The 24,893-nt window shown below is 36.1% G+C and overlaps 1 protein-coding gene across 2 annotated transcripts; it reads right to left on the bottom strand.

The window, feature by feature from the left end:
* Positions 1 to 208: 208 nt before the first annotated feature.
* Positions 209 to 23,005, bottom strand: LOC117333023 (protein moonraker-like). 2 transcript variants are annotated; one of them, XM_033892136.1, is made up of 19 exons: positions 22,967 to 23,005; positions 21,195 to 21,734; positions 20,586 to 20,747; positions 19,764 to 19,975; positions 18,366 to 18,587; positions 17,570 to 17,738; positions 17,150 to 17,203; positions 10,580 to 10,749; positions 9,513 to 9,664; positions 8,559 to 8,720; positions 8,337 to 8,373; positions 8,013 to 8,068; positions 7,524 to 7,617; positions 7,019 to 7,099; positions 6,530 to 6,700; positions 6,241 to 6,322; positions 5,088 to 5,172; positions 2,482 to 2,760; positions 209 to 1,565 (listed from the first exon to the last, which is right to left on the bottom strand). In XM_033892136.1, the coding sequence occupies exons 2-19, from the start codon at positions 21,730 to 21,732 to the stop codon at positions 1,187 to 1,189; spliced, it is 3,105 nt and encodes a 1,034-aa protein (XP_033748027.1). In that variant the 5' UTR covers positions 21,733 to 21,734; positions 22,967 to 23,005; the 3' UTR covers positions 209 to 1,186. The 2 variants fall into 2 exon arrangements, with proteins under 2 accessions (XP_033748027.1, XP_033748028.1); XM_033892137.1 differs by lacking the exon at positions 22,967 to 23,005 and adding an exon at positions 22,941 to 22,959.
* Positions 23,006 to 24,893: the final 1,888 nt, after the last annotated feature.

Consider the following 24,893-nt stretch of genomic DNA (forward strand, 5'->3'; position numbering starts at 1 on the left):
TTTAACAGCAGGTTTTTGCTTTTTTGTTGTTTTTGTTCAATGTGACTTAAAAAAACACACAAAAAGAAAGAAACAAATTAAAATATTGGGAACAAGCCCTCAATCATCAAAACAACTAGTGCACAATTTGTAGGCTGGGAAAGTATGGATGTTAATATCATGAAATGTGAAATTCACAAAATTTAAATCATGACAAAGAAACAAGAAATTTGTAACAAATGCTCATTTATTATATATGAAACCTTTTGTTTATCATCAATTCATGATTACAACTACTGTAGGATTATGAAGAATAGACTCATATATTTGACTATCTACAAACTTTCAACGCTGTAGTCTTGTACCCCAATTACAGCAGGAGGAAGCTGGCTTATTATAACTACAGCAAAGAATTTGTTCTCTATCGTAGAGAGTTTGGTTCCCATAATTGATGTTTTATGTTTCCAAGTCAACACTTTTAATATTTAGCATTCAGATAACTTTTTTTTCAGACCACTTATTTCCACTTTGTTTTTATGGAATTATTTTCTTGCATGTATAGACCTTAACAACTGGACTGTCTATAATTTGTAATACACATTACATAGAAATGTTCGTTCTTTGACAGTCAGATATCACAATACATATTCTTATTTAACAATGATTTATACTGTGTCCTGTACATGCTACAATACCTGTCAAATATACAAAATAAATAAATATGCACATAATGTACAGATATAATCTATATACAAAATATCACAGTTTTTTTTATTACAGATCCATAGTATATAAGCCTTCGGTATCGATTCCCTTTGCACCAATATCTACCAACAGCTGATTACTGGTACTTCAATATAATTTGAAATTTTAACTGGATATAAATATTTTGTAGTTCTTCTTTTTCAAATGAAATTCGATACATTTAACTGAAAAATGTTTCCTAATTTCTTGAAAAGCTCAATAATATGTTTTCTTATAATATCAAAAGCTGTGATTTCAATCAAACACTATTGATCTCAATAGATATTCACACAAGCCTACACTTTTTGAGAAGTCAAATGTAATTTTGTATTATGATTGGTTTCTCACTGTTGGTCAAGGCAATAATTTCAATAGGACCTTGTTCCTTTGTCTTGATTAAATCTTCACATTACACTAACATCAAAACACACCGAGTATCCAAGATGTTATCAAACTTCACAGGTCATATTGAAACCTCATCTTCATAATCATCTTCATAATCTTCAAAATCATCATCATCGTCATCATCATCCTCTTCAGAATCCTCATACTTGTAACTGACTTTCTTCAGGCTATCCTCATCTACCTGTTTTACATTTGTCTCCTCGTCTACAGAAGGTATAGAGAAATGTACAGGCTGATCCTTAAAGACCACCATAGAAGGGCTGTCCCTAGGGGCAGGGCTTGGCAAGGTGGGGGGAGGTGAGGCTGGAGGACTTTCCCCGGACTCTTTTGGTATTAAAAACTCTGATTTACACACATTAGTGACAATATCTTCATTCAAGTCCTCTAACTCCACAGAAATATCAGCCATACATTCATCCATAATGTGGTCAGCAACCCTGATAAGTACATGGAAAATGAAATTAGAAAATGGAACTTTTACAAAGGAATTCGAATAGATCTTACAGAACCCAAACAGCAGTCTTTAAGAGACCCTACATTTAAAGAATGATATATCTGTCAGATACATATTTCAGTTGTGTTTACAGTGGTTTGACATGTTTTTCTTTCCTTTTTTGCCTGAATGGTTTGAGATTTTTATTGCTAGCTCTGAAGTCCATAACTTGGTCATAACATGGTAAATTTCTGATAGATGGTCGTCATCAGAGAGCAGTGTAGGCAGGGTATGAATATTCGTTCTAGGTAAATATCTAATAGCTTCAAAAGTATCACTAGACTGGTCTTTTATTAGATAAAAGTCTGGCATTTATAACTGGTTTCTAACTGTTCTGAGTGCACTAGTAGACCTTCAGAAAACATACATGTACCATATCGCCTACAGTAGCCTTCTACAGCTGACATACTGCAATAATGTGGTTTAAGATCAACATAATTATCAAGTATTGTTCTACTGTGGTAATGTGATTTAAGAACAACCTATTGTTATCAAGTATTGTTCTTGTCAACCTAATGTTATCAAGCATTTTTTCACTGTAGTCTAAGGTAAGATACAATTGGTATGTGTAAATCACTTAACCACTTAAGGATTGAATCTTGATTTGGCCTTTTGTACTAGTATATCCCTACAGGGTACATACTTCCTTCCCTGGTTTGTCTGTGATTAATTATAATTATCTCCCTAGACTCATGATAACACAAATACATATCACCTGAAAGAACATAAGATTCTAACATGAAATAATAACACTGACCATAATTCTGCTGTATGGCTAGAGGCTGAAATGCAACTTGTAATTGTTAGATTTTCCACCTTTCCCAGTAATCAAAATGTTTAAAAGTATAGTGTAAACTTACTCTTCCATCAGCCTCCAGGGATCAAATTTTCCAATGCGCTGGTGAGAGGTCTTCTTCAGATACCTCTCGTAAGCCTCCACTCCAGACATTATTCTTTCCCGTACACGCTTGGGTATTGAGATCTGTACTTCTGGTCGACTTCTCATTTCATAAGCAGAATCGTTAAGAGGAACATCATCGAAACCTGCTTGAAATCCCGTTTTGAATTCTGTGAATCTTGCTTCAGACTTCATTTTTGTAAATATGATCGGCTCATCATCTCTGCTTTTTGTGAATTCCCTGAAAATTATACAAATATTTATGTCAGTAAAAGAGGTTTCCATCAGTAAAAGGATCACAATCTTAATGAATTTCATTTCATTCATTTCATGAGATTTTAATTTTAATTTTTGCAAGCTTAGCCAAGCTTTAGAGACAAGATTAATAATATTTTGACAAGCCTTTGAGTAAAAACAATTTGTGGGCAGAAATCAAACACAGGTAGGCATTTAGTTGTACCATGATCCATTCATGACATAACATCATTGTTCATATTATGACATCACAATCCATTTCTGACTGGCTCAGCCAATGAAAACGCTCATTACACCAGTGACATATATATAAATCATGTGTGATTTCACTGGATAACAGGATGGTTTTGTGATAAAACCTAAAGCGAGAATATCCCATTACAGAACTAACAGCCAAAACTCCATTTAAATCCCAATAAAACCTCATAAGTTAGAAATAAAATTGATTTACTCTGTAACAGAAAACACTGCAGGAGAACATAAACATCCACCCCCTTGGGCGCAAGACAAGAAGATCTCAATTCTCAGAGTAAGATTCTTAGCTTCCTAACACTTAGTACGCCTCATATTTATCAACTTTTATTAAGATGCTATATTTCGACAAAGTGTAATTATGATCGATTGAAAACAATAAAAATTACAGGTTTATGCTATCATTTTTAAATCTAAGGTGAACAATAGAACTGTATTGTTCACTGTATCGTTCACGGTTAATCACTCACCATATATCTCACTGTATCTCTCACTGTATATCTCACCATATATCTCACTGTATCTCTCACCATATATCTCACTGTATCTCTCACCATATATCTCACTGTATCTCTCACCATATATCTCACTGTATCTCTCACTGTATATCTCACTGTATCTCTCACTATATCTCTCACCATATATCTCACTGTATCTCTCACCATATCTCTCACCATATATCTCACTGTATCACTCACCATATATCTCACTGTATCACTCACCATATATCTCACTGTACTGCTCACAGTATTGCCCACCGTATCTCTCACATTATCCCTCATCGTATCTCTCACCATATATCTCATTATATCTCTCACCATATATCTCACTGTATCACTCACCATATATCTCACTGTATCACTCACCATATATCTCACTGTACTGCTCACAGTATTGCCCACCGTATCTCTCACATTATCCCTCATCGTAACTCTCACCATATATCTCACTATATCTCTCACCATATATCTCACTGTATCTCTCACCATATATCTCACTGTATCCCTCACCATATATCTCACTGATCACTCACCATATATCTCACACCATATATCTCACTATATCTCTCACCATATATCTCACTGTATCTCTCACTATATCTCTCACCATATATCTCACTGTATCTCTCACCATATATCTCACTGTATCTCTCACCATATATCTCACTGTATCCCTCACCATATATCTCACTTTATCACTCACCATATATCTCACTGTATCTCTCACCATATATCTCACTGTATCACTCACCATATATCTCACTGTATCTCTCACCATATATCTCACTGTATCTCTCACCATATATCTCACTGTATCTCTCACCATATATCTCACTGTATCTCTCACCATATATCTCACTATATCTCTCACCATATATCTCACTGTATCTCTCACCATATATCTCTCACCATGTATCTCTCACCATATATCTCACTGTATCTCTCATCATATATCTCACTATATCTCTCACTGTATATCTCACCATATATCTCACTGTATCTCTCACCATATATCTCACTATATCTCTCACTGTATCTCTCACCATATATCTCACTGTATTTCTCACCATATATCTCACTGTATCCCTCACTGTTTCTCTCACTGTTTTGCTCACACACTTCTTATGTAACTTTGACGTTAATCTAGGTCATTTATGCAGATACTAAGCTGATGAAAGATTTATTCAAATAGAGTTTGAAAGCTAGGTTAATTCATTTAAATATGTTTGTAGCCCTTCACCCCAGCATACTGATGCCCCTATATTAGGTATCTGGGTCTGTTGGTTATTAAGAAGAAGTCATTTAAACATTTTAAATCATTTGACCCCTTTGACCTTGAAGTTCAATGCCATACATTTGAACAATTGTTATGGAAGGCCCTCAACTAAGCATGCCCATAGCCTAATAGCAGGTCTCTGGCCTCTTTGTTATTGACAAGAAGTTGTTTTAAATTAAAAGATTTTAGTCTATTTCACCCCTTTGACCTTGAATTTAAGTCAAGGTAATTCATTATTACAAGCTTGGTAGCCCTTCACCAAAGCACTTCTTTCTTTTAATTTACCTGTGCATGTTTTTCTGGACAGTACGTGGAGGTACTGTGTGCCTTGTGATCTCCATAGCAGCAGGTGCTAAAGGACGACCAGGATCTGTAAAACAAATGGAATACTGTTTTATAAACGAGGCCAAAGAAGCCAATGTGTCTACAACTAATTAGTGATATAAAGTTTCATGTAGGCCTGGGGTACTAATTAAACCATTTTAATTAACAAGAATTTTGTGTAATTATGTCATAACTATTGCAGTATAAACACTGTTGCAGTATAAACATAAGGTTCATCTTGGTAAAAAAACATAAATGACAATTTCAGGTGAAAGTAATGGGGAAATATAAGCTACATGAATGTTAATCCGATATATTTTCTGTTTGAATTGGAAGGGGAGTATTAAAGTGTTTCTTGCGATATCATACAACAATGATCACTTTACTTCTTTATTGGAAAACATTGCAGCACACATTTTTGTCAACAGAATTCTGGGTACAGATGTACATGTACGGCAGATATACAGGTTGCAGTTTCAGGCACATAATCATTGTGTCCATTCTTTCTATTGGACGACTTCATTGTTTCTCTTTATATCTTATTAAAATCAAAATAACTAATTCATGCAAATCTTTTTATGTCTTATTAAACCTTATAAATCGAAACTATTGACATAATAACTGAGTAAATAGTTTTAAATATCATTGCCCTCCTTTGAGGGGTTCATAATCTGAGTGTTGTTGAGGGATGGCTTAGTACCCGAGCCAGAGGGAGGGGAATATTCCACCTCAAGACAACACTATCAGACCATAATGCCCTAAAAAGAAGGCAACGCTTTGTTCAGTACATCACACTTACATTTTGCTTTGCTAATTTTAAATATTCAACTGAATATTTCACAAATTGAGGGACTTTCAGCATCAGACCTTTTCGCTGCCTGCGTCCAGCACAACAGTAACAGTGATGTCATAAAGATTCACGTTCAATTTCATACCAGTTTGATAATGCCCCCAGGAGCAAGCACTATCGCCTCATAGTACCTATATGTGTATAGGACGTCAGTATCGTGTCATGGGATGTACAAACATAACTTATGTTTCCTCGGTAGTTCAGTGTCGTTATGATCCCAACAATAATGTCATACCATTAATCATGTGTAAGATTCCTTTTTACCTTTAATAGTACGTTTGGTTAAAGGTTCTGTCTCTGAGAACTGTACTGTTGCCCACCGTCGTCTTATGCTATGGCGTTCTTCCTGTTGAAGATACAAAACAAATTTGAATACCTGTATTTTCATATTCATACAGGTAAACAATAAGGCCATGAATAGAGCTTTATATTTTGCAATTTATTCTTGATGTTATGATTTTTGAAAATGTGGGACTGGCCTTCAACATTTGAGTAAGATATTAGTCCATAAGGAATGTAATTCTCTTCCTTTTCACATTGTGTTTCAACTGACCTCCATCTGCTCAAGCTTATACATTAGGTTCTCCAGAGTGGGACGGTCCTGAAGTGCTGCAGCCTTTTTCTCCGCCCGTTCCTGTCGCTCCAGAGCCTGAAACTCCTCTGCTGTGTCTGTGATAACATCCTGGAGAATCATCTCCGTCAACACGTCTCTCCGTTCCTCGGGCTGCAATCACAAAGTTTATCAAAATTAGGTAACAAATCAAAACCAATTCGATACTATTGTCATCAATACAAATGTGTGTTTTTGTCTTTAAAGACTTAAAAGATTAATTTGAGAAGACACAGCTAAATGGAACACATGAGGCATGGGCTTCACAATTTTCTTAATACAATTTGTATATTTTTGTGTGTGTAATTTCAGCTAAATTATTTCATTCAAAAGTCAGAAAAACAAAAAATAACTTGCGATTATAAGGATAATGTTAATGAAACGGAATGATGTGAACATGTCTGTAGAATTTACCACACGAGGAAAACTTACATTGGTGATCTCGTCTGCAAGCCCCTGTCTGAAAGTTGGATCAGATGCAGCCAGAAGCTGTTCCTGACGACAAGCTATCTCCTACAACATGTAAAGAAAAAAATCTTCTCAATATCACTGTCCATATTAGATGGTCATTTTACATGACTGGCAAGTTGTTACACTTCCCATACTTTAATATGACATAAAAACAATAAACAGAAAAAAACATACAATTAGTATTAATTACAATTAATAAATACTATCATATAAATATCAGCTTCATAATACTTCTTGTTTCTTTTTCTGAGCATCTTAAATACCTAGATTAGGTTTTGTTAACCAGACTATAGAAGCTGATAAGCTTCACTATAAATTCTTTGACCTCAAATAAAATGTCTGACACTCTTCTTTGTTCTAAAATATACCTGAAATAGATTATGATAGGAATATTTAATCTGAGAATTTTGTCAAGCTTTATCATGTCATTAATAGTGTGATACATGTTTCCTCCTCAAAAGATTACCTCTGCTTGGTCCAGTAAGGGCTGTAGTCTCCTCTGGATGGCTTTCTCAGCGTTATCAACCAGTCTCTCTGTTGGACTGTGTGACCGTGATGACCTGTACAAGATGGCATACAATCATACATAACACTGTGGAAAGACAAGCAATTCCAAGTTTGTCTTTTCATATCCAAGCTTGAACCCAACAAATCAATTAAACTTATTACATGTTGGAATGAAAAATAGCATCTATCACTGATATCTTGAATAAGTAACAAGAACTGTATTTAAGATGATAAATTTTCGTTCAACTTGAAAAGCTCTGTAATAATGCTGTTCCACCTTCCTTTACACTACGGGCATCAATCAGATTAATTCCAGATATGCCAGAGTTATGTCCCCTACAGGAATTGAATCAACTGAGAAACTTTACTGAATACAGATCAATTTAAAGGTCTCAAGTCCCAAAGCTTGATTAAGAACAAGATAATCCTATAAATTGTTAAACTTTACCTTTCCCGTCGTGAAGTGGCAGAATACAGCTGCCTGCCTCTGACTGGAGTCTTCTTCTGAAACATCAAAACAGGCATTATACTACACGAGTTACAAGGTAGACTTGTACATGATAAATTTAAAAGCATGTTTGTGTCTAGTAAATGATAATTATTTCAATTTTCTAAACATTAAAAGCTTTTCTGAGATACAGCATTCAATGTTTACATACTAGAGAACTCTTAGACTAGTAGATGTTGTTGGTACCCCCTAAAAAATACTACCATGAGCCAACTATTGGGTGATACATCTATATTGTTTTTAAGTGATATTTTTTTAACAAACCTTTTCTATGTGTTCCATGTCATCAGGAAATAGAGTTCTGAAACAGAATATTTATAAACAGTTGATATATTGTACATCTTAGCTGGAGAAGTTCTACAATTGCTGTCTTTATTGTTGGTCATAGTTAGACACATCTGGTAGACATTTATAATGTTGTATGATGGCTTTTTACATCAACACATTGCTAGTCATTGATCTTATCAGGTTGATATCACCACTTACTTGACTAAGTCTCCGTCAAGCATGTCCTGGATGAGGTGACATCGTTGTAGAGCGGGACTCTGTGAGCGGGTTCTTCTCTTTCCTCCTTTAGAGGGAGTACGGCCAGTGCCACCTGGTCGCCATGGCTCCCGTTGTTGTCCAGGACTTACTGATCTCCCTCTCCTTTATTTAGATCAATCAAATATTGTCTCTCATCACCATTTGATTTATTCTCTTTTTCTTTTTAAATTCAAAGAAGGCTGTTTAGACAATGACAGCCAATACTACCACGTCGTACAATACATTTATAATCAGATCAAGTTATAATGTCCTTTTGATAAAAAATTGCTCATAGTCACTCTAAATTAATGAGGCTATACTGTAACAATTCACTAATCCTACAATTGGAATTCAGATACAATAATGTTCTATCTGAAAAAGGGGAGGTAACTGCAACTTCATTACAAAAGGATTTCCAAATAATATGATGATCACCGTTTCATTTGTTGAAGACTTTATTTCATGGTTGTATAATAAATGTAACATTTTGCTTTGTAGAAGAACTACACGTTACTGTTCAATCAACAGGTAGTTATAGCATCTTTATTCTTGTTTTTTTTTTAATTTACTTTTTTTTTTTAATTTACTTTTTATTCAATTTCAGCAATACAATGTAATGTACATTATATATGATATGCCTTGCTCATATTTATTGCTCACACATACATACTGACCACCCTAGATCAATTGTAATATAGATTAAGATATATATATACATTGTATATATAAATATATATTCTCAGAGACACTATACATCAACTATACAGTTACTGTTATTATATAAAATTACTGTATTATCAATTGCGAACAGAAGGTTTCTATATTTTTATCCATACACCCTCGCACCCTCTCATTCACATCCTCTCACCTATACACATACACCCTCACACAAACATTACAGCACCTTATTCTTACCTGGAGGGAGTGGGTGGAGCAGAGAAGGATCGCTCCATGACAAGGTTATGCTGAGGGGTTACAGACTTGAGATTTGAGGACACAGTAGGATCCGCGAAGTGACAGTCGCTATTTACCTGGACCGTAGCCCTCTGAGCACGGGCTCTCTTCTCCTAGAAATGAAGTATATAGGAAAATAAATGACAGTTCTCCAAGAAATTAGATAGTATGGGAAAACCAGCACTCCTGACGTCTTAAATAGCAGTCATGTTCTTGCAATGGATGGATACCTTTAAGTATTTGGTAGAGATCCTCACAATGTGGTGGACATAAAATTTAAATAAAATGAAGGCTGTACTGGTAGATACCATTGGCATGTTTTGATCACTAGCAGCCATCGTCATATTATTTTCTCCTACAAATGGGGTATATAGTGACAGTAGTTGTATGAGAATAACCTGGACAACTCCACACTTGGTGTGGGCTCTCTTCACATTAAAAGTGCTGAAAAATTTGTCTTGTTATCAAAGTCAATTTTCTCGGTGGTAATAAAATCCCAACTGTATCAGGTTTATCACTCCAGCTCTATGGAACGTTCGACATGTATAAAGATTCTGAATCAGCAGTTAAGGGAAATAACTCAAACCTCACACTTTCTGTTCAAATAACAGTGCCATTAATCAACCAAAAGCATAAAAAAAAGATTGATTAACCATCAGTATCAAAAATAAAACCATTAAAGAGCCAATTGATTAACCATCAGTATCAAAAATAAAACCATTAAATAGCCAACAACATTAGAAACAAAACCATTGATTTACCAACCGCATCAAAAACAAAACCATTAATTAACCAACAACATCAAAAACAAAACCATTGATTTACCAACAACATCAAAAACAAAACAATTAATTAACCAACAGCATCAAAAACAAAACAATTAACCAACAGCATCAAAATCAAAACCATTAAATAGCCATAAATATCAAAAACAAAACCATTAAATAGCAAATAGCATCAAAAACAAAACCTTTAATTTACTAACATTCCATGATTTATGTAAATTACAGGAAAGTTTGGGTGCTTACCTGTAATTTGGCTGGGAGGATGAGACTTTTAGCTGCAGCCTGTGATGGCTGATGTCCAGACACTTCCCAAGCCATCCCTGCTCTACCTTTCTTAAGCTCTCCAGCTTCCACCAGGGCAGCAATACCTGCTCTCATTGTTGCTTTCCTGTCTGGTGTCCCATCCATTACAACTAAAATATTTATATAACAAGCTCTTTCATTTGAACAATCTTGATAGCCCTTCACATGCTTTAGGCCCAATATCAGGTCTCTATACCTTTTGGTTATTTTATACACAACACACCAAAACAGTATGAAAGTCAAAAATTTATTGAATGGAACCAAAAACTTGTTCAGGCTCATATTAAATATTATCTAAAGGTTTTGGCATTCTTAGGGGCTGCTCATTCTTACAACTAAATAACATCAACTAACAATATTACATAATAAATTTTTACTCGCTACTCAAAAGATACACCTAAACAATTAAGATACTAATTATACTATAGGGGCATGCAACCCCCAAGCTAGAGCGATCATAGCTTAGCTAGCTATGACTAATAGAGAGGAGAGAAACCTAGCTTGAGCGACCTCAAGCCACAGAGTAAGCAGTTGGTAGCTAAAAAGCAGGCAGTTCTGCTAAGACTGTTTCAGATGGGGCGACCCCCGAGCTTGGGCGATCCCAAGCATATCATCTACATAAGAAATAAATACACAAAATATGATATAATGAATTGGGGGCAAGAAATTCCCCGAATTTAAAAGTGCTAATATCACGGCGTGATAAATTCATTACTGTGAGTGATATCCTCTAACTATTCCTTACTAAGAAGAGCAGCCCAAAATAAAAATAAAAATGTGACAGCTTGCATTGTAACAAAATAAAGCTTATAATTAACCAACACAGATGTACAAAAAGGTGCTGCGAGCCGGCTGCCCCAACCTGAATCAGGGAGGTAGGTTTATCCAATGCTCAGACCAGCTTGCCAGGTGTTGTCTCACCATGAGGCCTTACTTACCCCTAAACAAATGAGCCCGAAACAAGTAAAAAAGACATGTAATAAATATAAATATTATAATTAAGTAAACACATATAATAAAAACAACATATACACATGAAAAGTACAGGCAATCAAAACAAAACAACAGTATATAAATATTAAAAGGTAATTATAATATAATATAAACAATTATACACAAACCACAGTAAAGAAAACTGCAAATTATCAAAGGTGGAGGTGGGGCGGATGGTGGATGATGAATAAAACACTGCTGCTACAAATAATCACGCTGCTTGAAAATGAATGCAGGTGGCGCTATCCCCTGACGTATTTCCATTGGTCAAGAACATCACGTGATCAAAGGCGCGAGGTTAGAAATAGATATTTACTAACATGAAGACTGTGACGGGGTTTTTAAATGTTGTGTACAAACAACTATTTAGTAAACAAAATATCATTTTATACACAACACACCAAAACAGTATGAAAGTCAAAAATTTATTGAATGGAACCAAAAACTTGTTCAGGCTCATATTAAATATTATCTAAAGGTTTTGGCATTCTTAGGGGCTGCTCATTCTTACAACTAAATAACATCAACTAACAATATTACATAATAAATTTTTACTCGCTACTCAAAAGATACACCTAAACAATTAAGATACTAATTATACTATAGGGGCATGCAACCCCCAAGCTAGAGCGATCATAGCTTAGCTAGCTATGACTAATAGAGAGGAGAGAAACCTAGCTTGAGCGACCTCAAGCCACAGAGTAAGCAATTGGTAGCTAAAAAGCAGGCAGTTCTGCTAAGACTGTTTCAGATGGGGCGACCCCCGAGCTTGGGCGATCCCAAGCATATCATCTACATAAGAAATAAATACACAAAATATGATATAATGAATTGGGGGCAAGAAATTCCCTGAATTTAAAAGGCCAAATCGAAGAGGTTACAATAAAGTAACCGAATGAGAGCCCCCAAGAAAGAAATTATGTGCAAGAAGGATATGACAATGTAATATTTTTAAGAGTGTAGATAAAGTGAATCGATGATGAACTAGAAAATTATTGATTATAATCAGTACAACTAAGCACAAATTTGCCTATAGAAATTAATGCACCGTATTACATATATACACACATAATTATCATATGCTCTAAAATGAGACATTAAGAAGTTAAATGTGGTCAGTGGCACAGTAACTGGTATAAAGCTTGCAGATAAACCAAGTAATGACAAGAGTTCAAATGATTGAAAGGTTATATCACGTATGGAATAAAGCTGAAAAAGAGAGGAAAAACATACCTAATACTATAAAGTGAGATAGTATTTAAAGGAGCACTAGATTCTGCGTCTGTGAATGAGACAGATGCAAGAACTACATCCTTCTGATGGAGGTCTAATTAAGGAAACAGTGCCAATGATAAAGTGTTAAGGATGATAATTAGGTACTGGGAACGCACCCTGAAGATGTAAGAGGATAACAAGCTCCGTATGTCAACTATATCTACTAATAATAGACAAAGAAAGGGTTGCAGATGTCCTAAGAAAGTCAACAAACTGGTTGCCAAGACTAAGGAACTTACATACACAGAACAGGTAGTTATAATGAACCTGCCAACACTCAAACTGATTACGATGCATAAAAGGAGATACGATTAAAGTTATAAGTACTTAATGCAATAAGGATACTGAATGTAGTACAGGGCTTATACAGCTAACTTAAATAAACAAGATGTGAGTATTCCGAGAAACACCCAGAGAAGAGACTTGACTCTGTCGGACTCCAGAGAAGCAGCTTGACTCCAGGTATTTCACAGTGAAGAAAGAAATTGAGTACTCAAAACTAAAGAAGGGGCTTGACTCTACTGAACAGCAGAAATACAATAAGGATACTGAATGGTGTACAGGGCTTAAACAGCTAACTTAAATTAACAAGACTTGAGTATTTGGAGAAACACCCAGAGAAGAAACTTGGCTCTGATGAACTCCAGAGAAGCAACTTGACTCCAGGTATTTCACGGTGAAGAAAGAAAATGGAGTACTCGAAACTTATAGAAGGAGCTTGACTCTACTGAACCGCAGAGAAGCAACTTGACTCTAAAATGCCTGACTTAGAGAAGAAGCTTGACTCTACTTGACAGCAGAGAAGCAACTTGACTCTAAAATGCTTGACTTAGAGAAGAAGCTTGACTCTACTTGACAGCAGAGAAGCAACTTGACTCTAAAATGCCTGACTTAGAGAAGAAGCTTGACTCTACTTGACAGCAGAGAAGCAACTTGACTCTAAATCATTCATACTGAAAGGTCCTACTAGAGAAGAAGCTTGACCCTACTGAGCCATAGAGAAGCGACTTGACTCTAGTACCCCTGTAGTGACAAACTTGACTCCTATGTGCTACTGGGAATACCCTTGGCTCAGAGTCGCAGTGACTCATGAGAAGAGACTTGACTCGCAGACACAGCTGAGAAGACCCTTGACTCTTGAGTTGTGATTACTCATGAGAAGAGTTTTGACTCATGATTGGAGAAGCGATGACATGACTGCATAAACTAACGAATCAAAACACAGCGAAGTAGTAGCTGGTGGCATGACAAACTTGACTCCTAAGTGCTACTGAGAAGACCCTTGGCTCTGAGTCTCAGTGACTCGTGAGAAGAGACTTGACTCGCAGACACAGCTGAGAAGAGTTTTGACTCTGAGTGTGATTACTCATGAGAAGAGTTTTGACTCATGATTGGAGAAGCAAAGACCTGACTACGTAAGCTAACAAATCAAAACACAGCGAAGTAGTAGGTAGCTAGTGCGGGACACTCTTGACTAAGTGCTACTGAGAAGACTACATACTTTGAGTCGCAGTGACTCATGAGAAGAGACTTGACTCGCAGACACAGCTGAGAAAACCCTTGACTCTTGAGTTGTGATTACTCATGAGAAGAGTTTTGACTCATGATTGGAGAAGCGATGACATGACTGCATAAACTAACGAATCAAAACACAGCGAAGTAGTAGCTGGTGGCATGACAAACTTGACTCCTAAGTGCTACTGAGAAGACCCTTGGCTCTGAGTCTCAGTGACTCGTGAGAAGAAACTTGACTCGCAGACACAGCTGAGAAGACCCTTGACTTCGAGTTATGACAACTCAAGAGAAGAGTGACTTGATTGTGGTTGAAGACATGACCTGATTACCCACAAAATAAACAAATAAAACATGGCATAGGTTGGTGGCTATTGTAAGGAAAAACTTCACTTCTTATGGCTGCTGAGAAGATCCTAGACTTTAAGTTGTGATTACTCATGAGATGAGTGACTTGACTCGTAATAGAAGAGGCTTGATCTGACTGATAACTAATTAAACCTAGTACATGATAATAACAATCTAGTAACAGACTAAATAAAGTGAGGAAGAAACATCATCTCTATATATATCTATGACAAAGCTCTCCTTAACAGTTGCATAATATATTCCGCACAAGTATAAACAAGAATCTGTGACAAGTACAAGGAAAACAATAATGCTAGATACAGATAAAAGGTGTGACAGCTATGCCGTAAACCAATTATTTAGAAATATCTGTGACAAGTACATAGAAAACAGTAACGCTAGATACAGATAGAAGGTGTGAACGCGAAGATATAAATGTTTACTAGAGTAACAAGTATCGAGAATGCTCCTCTGATATCCACGCTGTAACCAAAGTCTGGTCAGGTACAACAAGTCAAAATAGACAGATTGATGAGTAATCTCACCGCTGAAAAGTCCAAGACAACTGAGTTGGAAGCATAGTAAGCTGATGCTACGATTTCCACTTTATCTGCATGTCGCTATCATTGGGAGATGGAAACGCATAATGTAGTTCGGTGAGTTTCCGAGTCGTCTGTATGTAGTTATCAAAGTTGTTCGTTGATTATCCGAGGAGTCTGCATGTCGTAATCGTCGGGAGATTGAAATTCCGACTAGTTAAGTTGTTCGGTTAGTTCCGAGTACACTGCATGTCGTAATATCGCGAGATGGAAATCTAGACTAATAATGTTGTACGTGTAGTTCCTTAATTATTTTTCCTTAAATCAGATAATTACCCCTACAAAATTAACCGTAAACGCCAAAGAAGACGATGCAATGCCCTACAGTGTTCGACAAGACATGGGCGCTGCCATCTTGAATCCCGCACGGAATCCTGGGATCGCGCACCAAGCTGCTGGTAGTGACGCGTTCCTGACCTGCTTGGCCGCCATGTTAGATGACCCGAGACGGTTTACAAACTGATGTCTTTCGATTTCCACTAGCACGAATAAGTCACACACAAAGTTAGATCCCGATAGCAAAGAAAACACATTGTGGTTGCATAAAGACTGTTAGGATCCAAATAGGAAATACACAGCTCGATGACGAATGACATTCGTCAATGTAAACTAAAGGAAATGTCCTCGACACACGTCGATAAAAATGTAAACAAACACAACACACGTGTAAATACCGTTATTGGTGTGTACTTCACTGTCGTAGGAGACGACAACTCCAGGCAAAACACTAGTAAGTTCAAAAGTCAATAGGAGTTGTTGCGACGAAAGTAAACAATAGGAGAAAATAATGATGAATAAAACACTGCTGCTACAAATAATCACGCTGCTTGAAAATGAATGCAGGTGGCGCTATCCCCTGACGTATTTCCATTGGTCAAGAACATCACGTGATCAAAGGCGCGAGGTTAGAAATAGATATTTACTAACATGAAGACTGTGACGGGGTTTTTAAATGTTGTGTACAAACAACTATTTAGTAAACAAAATATCATTGAGAAGTGGAAAATGTAAATTGCTCATGAAAGGACGATGCACGATTATTTAAGACAATTAGAATAGGTCACTTGAAACATCATCAGGTGACCTAAAAAGTATAACCAATCAACAACTCTGTTTTAGTTCGGTTTTTCTATAGACTTTATATGTATTGTAAAAGAGAAAATTTTTTCAGTCTATCAAAATGAATGAATTCCTTGTCAGATGGCTGATACAGTGTAATATATCTTTATTTGTTCATTTGGACAAATTAGAAAAGAGAGAGATTTTGGTTTGTATTTGTATTTCAAATTTAAGGCAGTTTTTATTTTTATAAAGGAATATAGGATAGTTGTAACAGCATCCTGACTGACAGTGAATTCGAATAGCTGTAACATATCACTATCTGTACTCTGTGTCTGTAGCCTTGTGATCCCAAGGTGACATAGATAAGGACAAAGCACAGTAAATGTAAACATTGTATACAAGAAACATGTTGTCTATACATAAGACTAAAGTGTTAAATTCACCTTAAAATATATATTTATTTAGTATCTTTTATACCCAATGAAAATTCACTTACCAAACATAGGAGTTATCTGTATCATACTGGCTACTAGACCATTGATGTTTTTAATTAACTGATGTATATATGCTAACACATTCACTAGTCTAAGACCACTCTGGCCATGTACTGTGAAGTTTTAGTATTGACTATTGAAATGTGGTGGCATTTTTCCTATTACAGTATAATGTGTTTCAGAAATTAAAATCAGTAAATGTTTAGCATTCAGAAGTGCTGTTTTACCTTTTCTGGGTTTTTCTACCTTCCTAGATCCTGCTGTAGATGGTTTGATGATTCCTGAAGACACATTAAACAGAAAGTTCAACAGGAACATAACAGACTTTGTAACAGTATTTACATCTAACTTAAACTCAGACAGACTGGCCAGGTTCACATACTGACATTTACATGTTTGTAACAACATCCATTAGGGGCCAAAGAAAATGATGTAAATAATTACATTGAACGTTAATGAAAACACAAAAAATGAGAAAGTTGAGTTATTGGACCCTGAGACTGATTTTCTATAAAGCTAGATGGTACTATCTGGGGAAAATTCAGGGTTTCCTGGTGCAGTTTTCACATTTTTTCAGAAAAGTCTTCTGGAAATAAACAATTTTTGCTGAAGAGGTTCTATTTTGTTTGATAGTATACAGTATGTACCTTTCATGGGTTTGTTTTCTTTGCCTACATCCCTCCTCTGCACCGGGCGACCTCTTGGTTGGGGGTCTTGACGAGCGGGAGGAACCCGAGGTTGTTCCCTAGTCTTGGTAACTACAGGTTTGGCTGGCTCCTTCTCTGGTAAATCTTTGCACCATGCTTTGTTAAGATCCTTAATTGAAAGAAGGTGTAATACATACATATTTATTTCAAAATACCATATTTAACCAAAAAAGTGTACAGTGCACTATAGGTTGAATAAACTATGGTTAAAAACCATTATTTCATTTTAGATTTTTATAACATTTTCAGTACAGACTTTACATCAAACTTGATGCCCGTCATGTTCTTGGCTTCATACATGGAGTTACTATAGTCAGGGGTAAAATCTCTAGTCCACTTACACAATAACAAAGAAACAAAAACCTGATGAAAATAAAATTATTTTAATACTCTTGCTTAGATGACTGACATACTTCCATTGATGATTCAGATATATTATCGAACATACCAATGTCTACATAAGAAAAGTATGAGTATCACAGTGATTTCTGTATTTAAATGCAACTTATATATAATCAAAGGCGTTGTTGATTTTTACGTATGATATCTTGATTCAGACATGAAATAGACCAATTTCCCTGAGAGAACATTGGGTCCAGAGATATGGTATGCATGGTTGACTTTTATTTATTTATATCAGATTCAGAGTAAATTTTTAAGACATCTGACTCATAAAACAAATATCCCATGAAACAAGGTAGGAATCCTCTAATTACAACAGAAAATGTACACTCACGTCCACCTTGTCAAGCATCTTGAGCAGGTCAGCCTGTACACTGGACTGTTCAGAAGCCATCTGGTTACTGAGGAGTGTCATCTGGCGTATGAGGAGGGCCAGCTCATGGTAGGTGGCGGGAAGGCCTCCACTTAAATCAGTGTGGGGTAAGTTAGCAACGAATGACTGGATTGCTCGCACAGCTCCACGGTGAGCTGCTGCTAGTCGTGCTGAGCTCCGACTCTAAAAGAAAAAAAAGAATAATGATTAATTTACCATTGTTTGTATGCAGAATTCAGCTTTCTAATTGGTTGAGTGTTTTTGCATACCTCTATGAAAAAATGTCTGTAAATGGCACGAAAAATGTGACGTCACAAATTCGGCCATTGACGTTGCGTATTGATTCGTGAAAAAAAATCCCTTAAAAATCAGTTAAATTGTACATATAATATGCTTTGATTTTGAAAATCAATTTCAAAAATTAATAATAAGTGTCGATGTTAATTATTTTTTAGTTTCATAGGGGTATGAAACAAGGGCCCAATGGCCCAAATCGCTCACCTGCAATGCAGTGATCTTTTCATATATGGATCCTGCAGTTATTTGAAAGCATGCTACAGGACTAATATAATGTCTCTCTGCACTTTTGGCTTTTCACTAAAGTCATTTAAGATTTTAAGCATACTTGATTGAAGTGACCTTGAATCGAGTCAGGGTAGTCTTGAACAAACTTGTTATCCCTTTACCCCCAGCAGGCTAAAGACCCAATATTAACTCCATGGGACTCTTGGTTATTGAGAAGAAGTCGTTTCAAGATTTTAGCCTTTTTGACTCCTGTGACCTTGAATGAAGGTCAAGGTCATTCATTTCAACAAACTTGGTAGCCCTTTACCCAAGCATGCTACAGACCTAATATCAACTCCCTGGGACTGTTGGTTATTGAGAAGAAGTCGTTTAAAGATTTTAGCCTTTTTGACTCCTGTGACCTTGAATAAAGATCAAGGTCATTCATTTGAACAAACTTGGTAGCCCTTTACCCCAGCATGCTACAGACCCAATATCAACTCCCTGGGCCTCTTGGTTATTGAGAAGAAGTCATTTAAAGATTTTAGCCTTTTTGACTCCTGTGACCTTGAATGAAGGTCAAGGTCATTCATTTGAACAAACTTGGGAGCCCTTCACCCCAGCATGCTACAGACCCAATATCAACTCCCTGGGCCTCTTGGTTATTGAGAAGAAGTCGTTTAAAGATTTTAGCCTTAATGTTGTTTGCAAACTTTTGTAAGAATCCGCTATGCAGATGAAACTAACAAAAATTGCCATCAATGCTTAAATGAATATAATGTTTATAAAACATTGCACCATTATCCATGACAAATTTTGCCATACAGCCATTCATTTGATAAGAGTATGTCATACTTTCTTTGTGTGCTTTATTTTCTCTGGTCCAAGGCGGATACACTCATTCTGCATCTCGCGGACTTGTTGTCGTAACATATAGAGCTGGCGTGAAGTGCGTGTTGCCAACTCCTCCATGCGCACATGCTTTCGCTCCGATCCCTCTTCCACTTCAAGATACCCAACTTTTGGACGGTGTTTAGAGGAAGGTTGTAAAAAAGTTGTGTTTTGATCTGTTACGTAAAAAAGAATTAAATAAAAAATCATTAAACAACTGCAGTTCAATTACAGGTATACTCATGCAATCATTATGTAAATTTGTATTTGTGATTTAGGCGAGATCATCTGATGAGTTAATGTTATGTTTTGAAATATTGTCCTCACATGTAGTTGATATTGACCTCACATGTATAGTTGATAACACTAATATTGTACTCACATGTAGTTGATATTGACCTCACATGTAGTTGATATTGACCTCACATGTAGTTGATAACACTAATATTAACCTCACATGTAGTTGATATTAACCTCACATGTAGTTGATATTGACCTCACATGTAGTTGATAACAATAATATTGACCTCACATGTATTTGATTGTGATTTCATTTTGGTAAATTATCACTCGATTTATTATTTACATAAACCTTGAAAGACACTCTTCGACACAGACAGACTTAACACATGTGTACTGCTTGTCAGGTTGTGTAAAATGGGGCGATATTTCAACTTTTTGGGCGTTACAGTTTATGGGGCGTAATACATTTGTGGCGTAATATGGTAACAGATTTGGGGCATAATGGAAAAAATTTATAAAGAACAGTATTTAATAATATATTACCAATCATTGCCCGCTGTTCTATAATCTGAATTTGCTGTAGATAACCCTCCATTTCATGCTGTAGTCTCTCTATCTCTTTCTCTGGTTGGGTAGAGGGAGTTGTCCGTGTAACAGGGTAGAGCTTGAAGTCTGTGTCCCTTGATGGTGGTGACTGTGATGATACTGAGAAAAAAAGCAATGAAATTTAATGTTATTTCATATTTTTGTGCTTGAAATAACAAATAAATTATTCTTTAAAAAAAAGTATAAATTTCTGTATATGGATCAAGCATTTTTTGACAATTCACTAGTTTTGTAAATGTTCATTTATTACAAATTTAAAAGCTTATATGTACATATACAAGCTTTAAGTATACTTATTTATTTATATATATTTATTTATTAATCTGAAAAAAAAATCACAAATATGTTAAAGTAAAATTGCATTTTCTTTGATGTTTTTGTTTTCTTAATATGATTCATACACAAATGGTGCATGCATATATTGAGGTTACAATTTCAGTCATTTTTTCTGTTTCATAAAACTATCAATCATTTACATATTAAATCAGTCAGTGCAAACAGATTTTTTTATGAGAAGAAAATCCTTGTGCTGTAATTTATATATACCTGGCATTGACAAGTCCGGCACACGCCCTCCACCTGGGCGTGACAATCTGGGAGGGGTTTGTGTTTTGGCATTCTTTGGACTACAGTTCCTGTCATGTTCTTTAATCTTTAAGTTGGCTTTGCTTTTCACAGGTTGGCGACGCATCCTATCTCTTGATGCTCGATCTCTTATCACTTTTGTTTTCCCAAATGTCTTTGGAGAAGGAGAGCGTGATTTTGTTCTGGTTCTTCCAAGTTGCTTCTTTATATTTTCTTCTTCTCTTTTCTTACGAATATCCCTCTGGGCCAGTTTCATAGCTATAGACATTCTATCTTCCGACATGGAAGACAAGTTTAGCCCTCCTGAAACATCATGAATGCCCCCTTTTGGTGGGCCATGGACACCAGCATGACCGACAGGAAAGATAACTCCTGGGGGCCCTCCTCCTTTATCAATCACTATGGGGTTTGGTCGATGGAATTTGAAAGCCACATTCTGCACATTACTGGGAACATCTAGATTGAACTGCAGTTGATTCTGTATAGGAAAGAATGCCATATCTGGAAGGAAAAGCAAATTCAACCAACAATTAATTTCTTTTAATAATCAAGATTAGGAAAGACAGCTAGGGTCCAACTGGCCATGTGCAATTATGAGTCTGTATAATTAAGTGTGCAGTTTTTTTTCCCCCATTGATTTAGGATGGGGCCTTTACTAAGCTTCATTTTGGGAAGAAAATTTGAGATTTCAGGAGTTAACTGAAATTTGAGAAATTTGGCTTAAATATGAAATAATTTCACTTTGAAAGTGCCATCTATTTTCTCTATTTAATTGTGATATGTAATCATTAGATCACATGTTACCAAATTACTCAGTATAACATAAACGGCTTTTGCTTGCTTTTTATCAGATGTATTGTGCTGACTGCTGTACAAAGCGCCTGTCGAAAATTCCTCACCTCTAACCTTGCTTGTTGGAGTAGTAAACAAAGGTAAAAAGCAAATTAGAATTGATTGATTCAGAGCTTTCTTTTTTTTGCTTTGTTTTTGTTTTAATCATTTCTCATTGCATACCACCTACATTATGTATGAGGTTATTCAGGAGCTAGCCAATGTTCTGTACAGTAAGTTGAGATGCTGGCTTATTTACCAATGAAATAATGTAAAGTTTATTATTTAATTAAAGGATGTTGTTTAATAGCAATCCTTCAAAATCAGACTTTAAAAGATTTCTCAGAAATAGTTATTTGACTTCTGAAATTGCTAAAAGTCGATCGAGGGTCAACTGAAAGCCGTGGTCATGCATTTGTTATATACAGTACTCTCTAGTCCGAGTTTTCTCTGGCCCTGTCACCATGTCTGGTGTAGGGCCCCTATATTTAGCTACACCAGACATGGTGACAGGGCCAGAGAAAACTCGGGCTAAGTACTCTTCAGCTCTTTGTTAGGCGCAGGTTGTAAACTAATATATCCAATCCCACCTTATGACGAAGGTGCGATTTCTATACACTTCCTCGTGTCGGTGTCAGGAGACTGAAAGACATTCACAATGTATGATACGATATATACTGTATTCGTATTTTTTCAGTCTTTGTCGTCGACAAGTACGGACACGAATCCATAGCAAAACCGAACCGAAGTTTGTAGATAAATTCAGTTTTCAGATTGATGTACATGAATACATTCCATAGTATCAACTAAAACAAGCTAGATATACACAACAAAATAGTAAAACCAAGACAAGGATAGTTAAAAACAATCGCTCACTTCTACACCTCGATATGTCATCTTACCGTGTTTGTTGACAATTTTTGAAAAGTACAACTCCTCAGTTTCGTACAAATCGCTTAAGCACACACAAATTTATGTAAAGTACTTATTAAATACCACAATGATAACAATGCTATGTAATGAAATTATAAAGATAATTCATAAACAAAAATATGGTATGATCTGCGTTGTATTTCAATATTTGTTAAAAGATAGATGTCGCTTACCTCAATAATAATTATCAAGTTACTTCCCTTTGACCGTGTAAGGAGACCCTGAGGTACACCGATTTGTCATATTTTTTTTGTAACACATAACATTGCAGATGTGAATCTTGACGAACGTGCAGATAGTAATCCAGACCTTCAAAGTCTTTGCCATATCTTGTCAAAAAGCCACCGTGTATACCGCGGTAAATGAAAGCGGTCCTAATGAAGCATCAAACGTGGGGGTGACATTAATGCAAAAAGAAAAAGAAAAGTGTTACATACTCAGCATAAAAAAAAACAGAGCCAAAAATTCTATACACTTAACGGGCACATCCTCCAACAAGTACAAAATAACCCTTATCTCGGCCTACAAATCTCAGAAGACCTCAAATGGAGTACTCACATTAAAAATGAAGCAAAGAAAGCAAACTCGAAAGTAGGCTTCCTAAGACGCAATCTACGCCACTGCAACAAAAACTGCCAAAAAAACCTGCATACATCTCGCTTGTAAGATCAATTATGGAACATGGATCTATCGTCTGGAACCCATATACAAAACCAGAAATTGAGAAGCTAGAGAGAATACAAAGACAGACAACCCGGTTCATAAATAAAAATTACTCCAGCCGAGAAGAAGGATGCGTGACAAAAATGGTAAAAGATTTGGATTTGCCATCACTCCAATCAAGAAGAACAGCTCAACGCCTCATCTATATGTTTAAAATTGTCGAGGGGTTGGTACCAGCCATACCACCATATGATTTCCTACAAAAATCTAGACCTAAAAGTGTCATCAGAACACCAGGAAACTTGGGCAACTTTATATCAACAAACATTGTGCGCCAAAACAGTGGAGGGATTCAAAGTACATGTATCCCTATCAAAGCAGCGCCAATAAAGGCATTGCCCTCTCTCTCTCCCTCTCCGTCGCGTAAAATCTAGAATTGGGACATGCGACGTAACGATTCAGAATGTCGAGTCCCATTTGGCGGCTTATCTTCATTACCATTCTTAAGTTACAAAAATTCGAATCTTTGGATTAAAAAAGAAGAAGATATTCACATACATTTACACTTATAATTTACATAAAATGACCAAAGACCGGAATTTATCTTCATTCATAACATTTTATTAACATGACTTATGATATTTGAATGACTCGAGAAATTAGACTACATCATAAACGATATATGCATAATTTGAATACTATCAACAATTAAGTCCCAAATTCAATTTTTGTAACTTCATTCAATTTGAAGACGTGTGTGTATATACAGTAATATGACCCCGCCCCCGCCCGCTCTTTGAAACCAATTTGTAAATATGTATGTCATCTTGCTGTAATGTTTATGTATAATTTCACCGGGAAAGGGCTTCATATAAGTTGTATAACTTGTGCCCAATCTCTTTGTTTATTTAAGTTACAAATAAAAATATGTTTAAATCAAACCGTGCACTCTAAAATCGTGTGTCCTTTACGGAAAACATTTCTTTAAATATCTGTAGATCGAAACTACATTGGTCCCTAACGCGAACCCTTAAAATCCGCGCAACGAAACTTAATAGGTCCCTATAAGTCCGTACGTCGAAACCACGTTAGTCCATCTCCCCTATAGCGAAACCTCACAAGTCCGTATAGCGAAACCTCATACGCCCGTATAGCGAAGTCTCATAAGTCCGTATAGCGAAACCTCATAAGTCCGTATAGCGAAACATCATGTCCGTATAACGAAACCTCATT

The sequence above is a fragment of the Pecten maximus genome, chromosome 8, assembly GCF_902652985.1.
Source record: "Pecten maximus chromosome 8, xPecMax1.1, whole genome shotgun sequence".
Lineage (NCBI taxonomy): Eukaryota > Metazoa > Mollusca > Bivalvia > Pectinida > Pectinidae > Pecten > Pecten maximus.

What these genes read in the sequence shown, in the direction of transcription:
- LOC117333023 (XM_033892136.1), bottom strand. Translation starts at nt 21,732, where the DNA reads ATGGCATTCTTTCCTATACAGAATCAACTGCAGTTCAATCTAGATGTT. An exon ending in AGATGCTTGACAAGGTGGAC is followed by an intron (nt 17,739 to 18,365) that starts GTGAGTGTACAT and finishes CTTTCAATTAAG; the next exon opens with GATCTTAACAAAGCATGGTG. An exon ending in CCTTACTGGACCAAGCAGAG is followed by an intron (nt 7,100 to 7,523) that starts GTAATCTTTTGA and finishes TACATGTTGTAG; the next exon opens with GAGATAGCTTGTCGTCAGGA.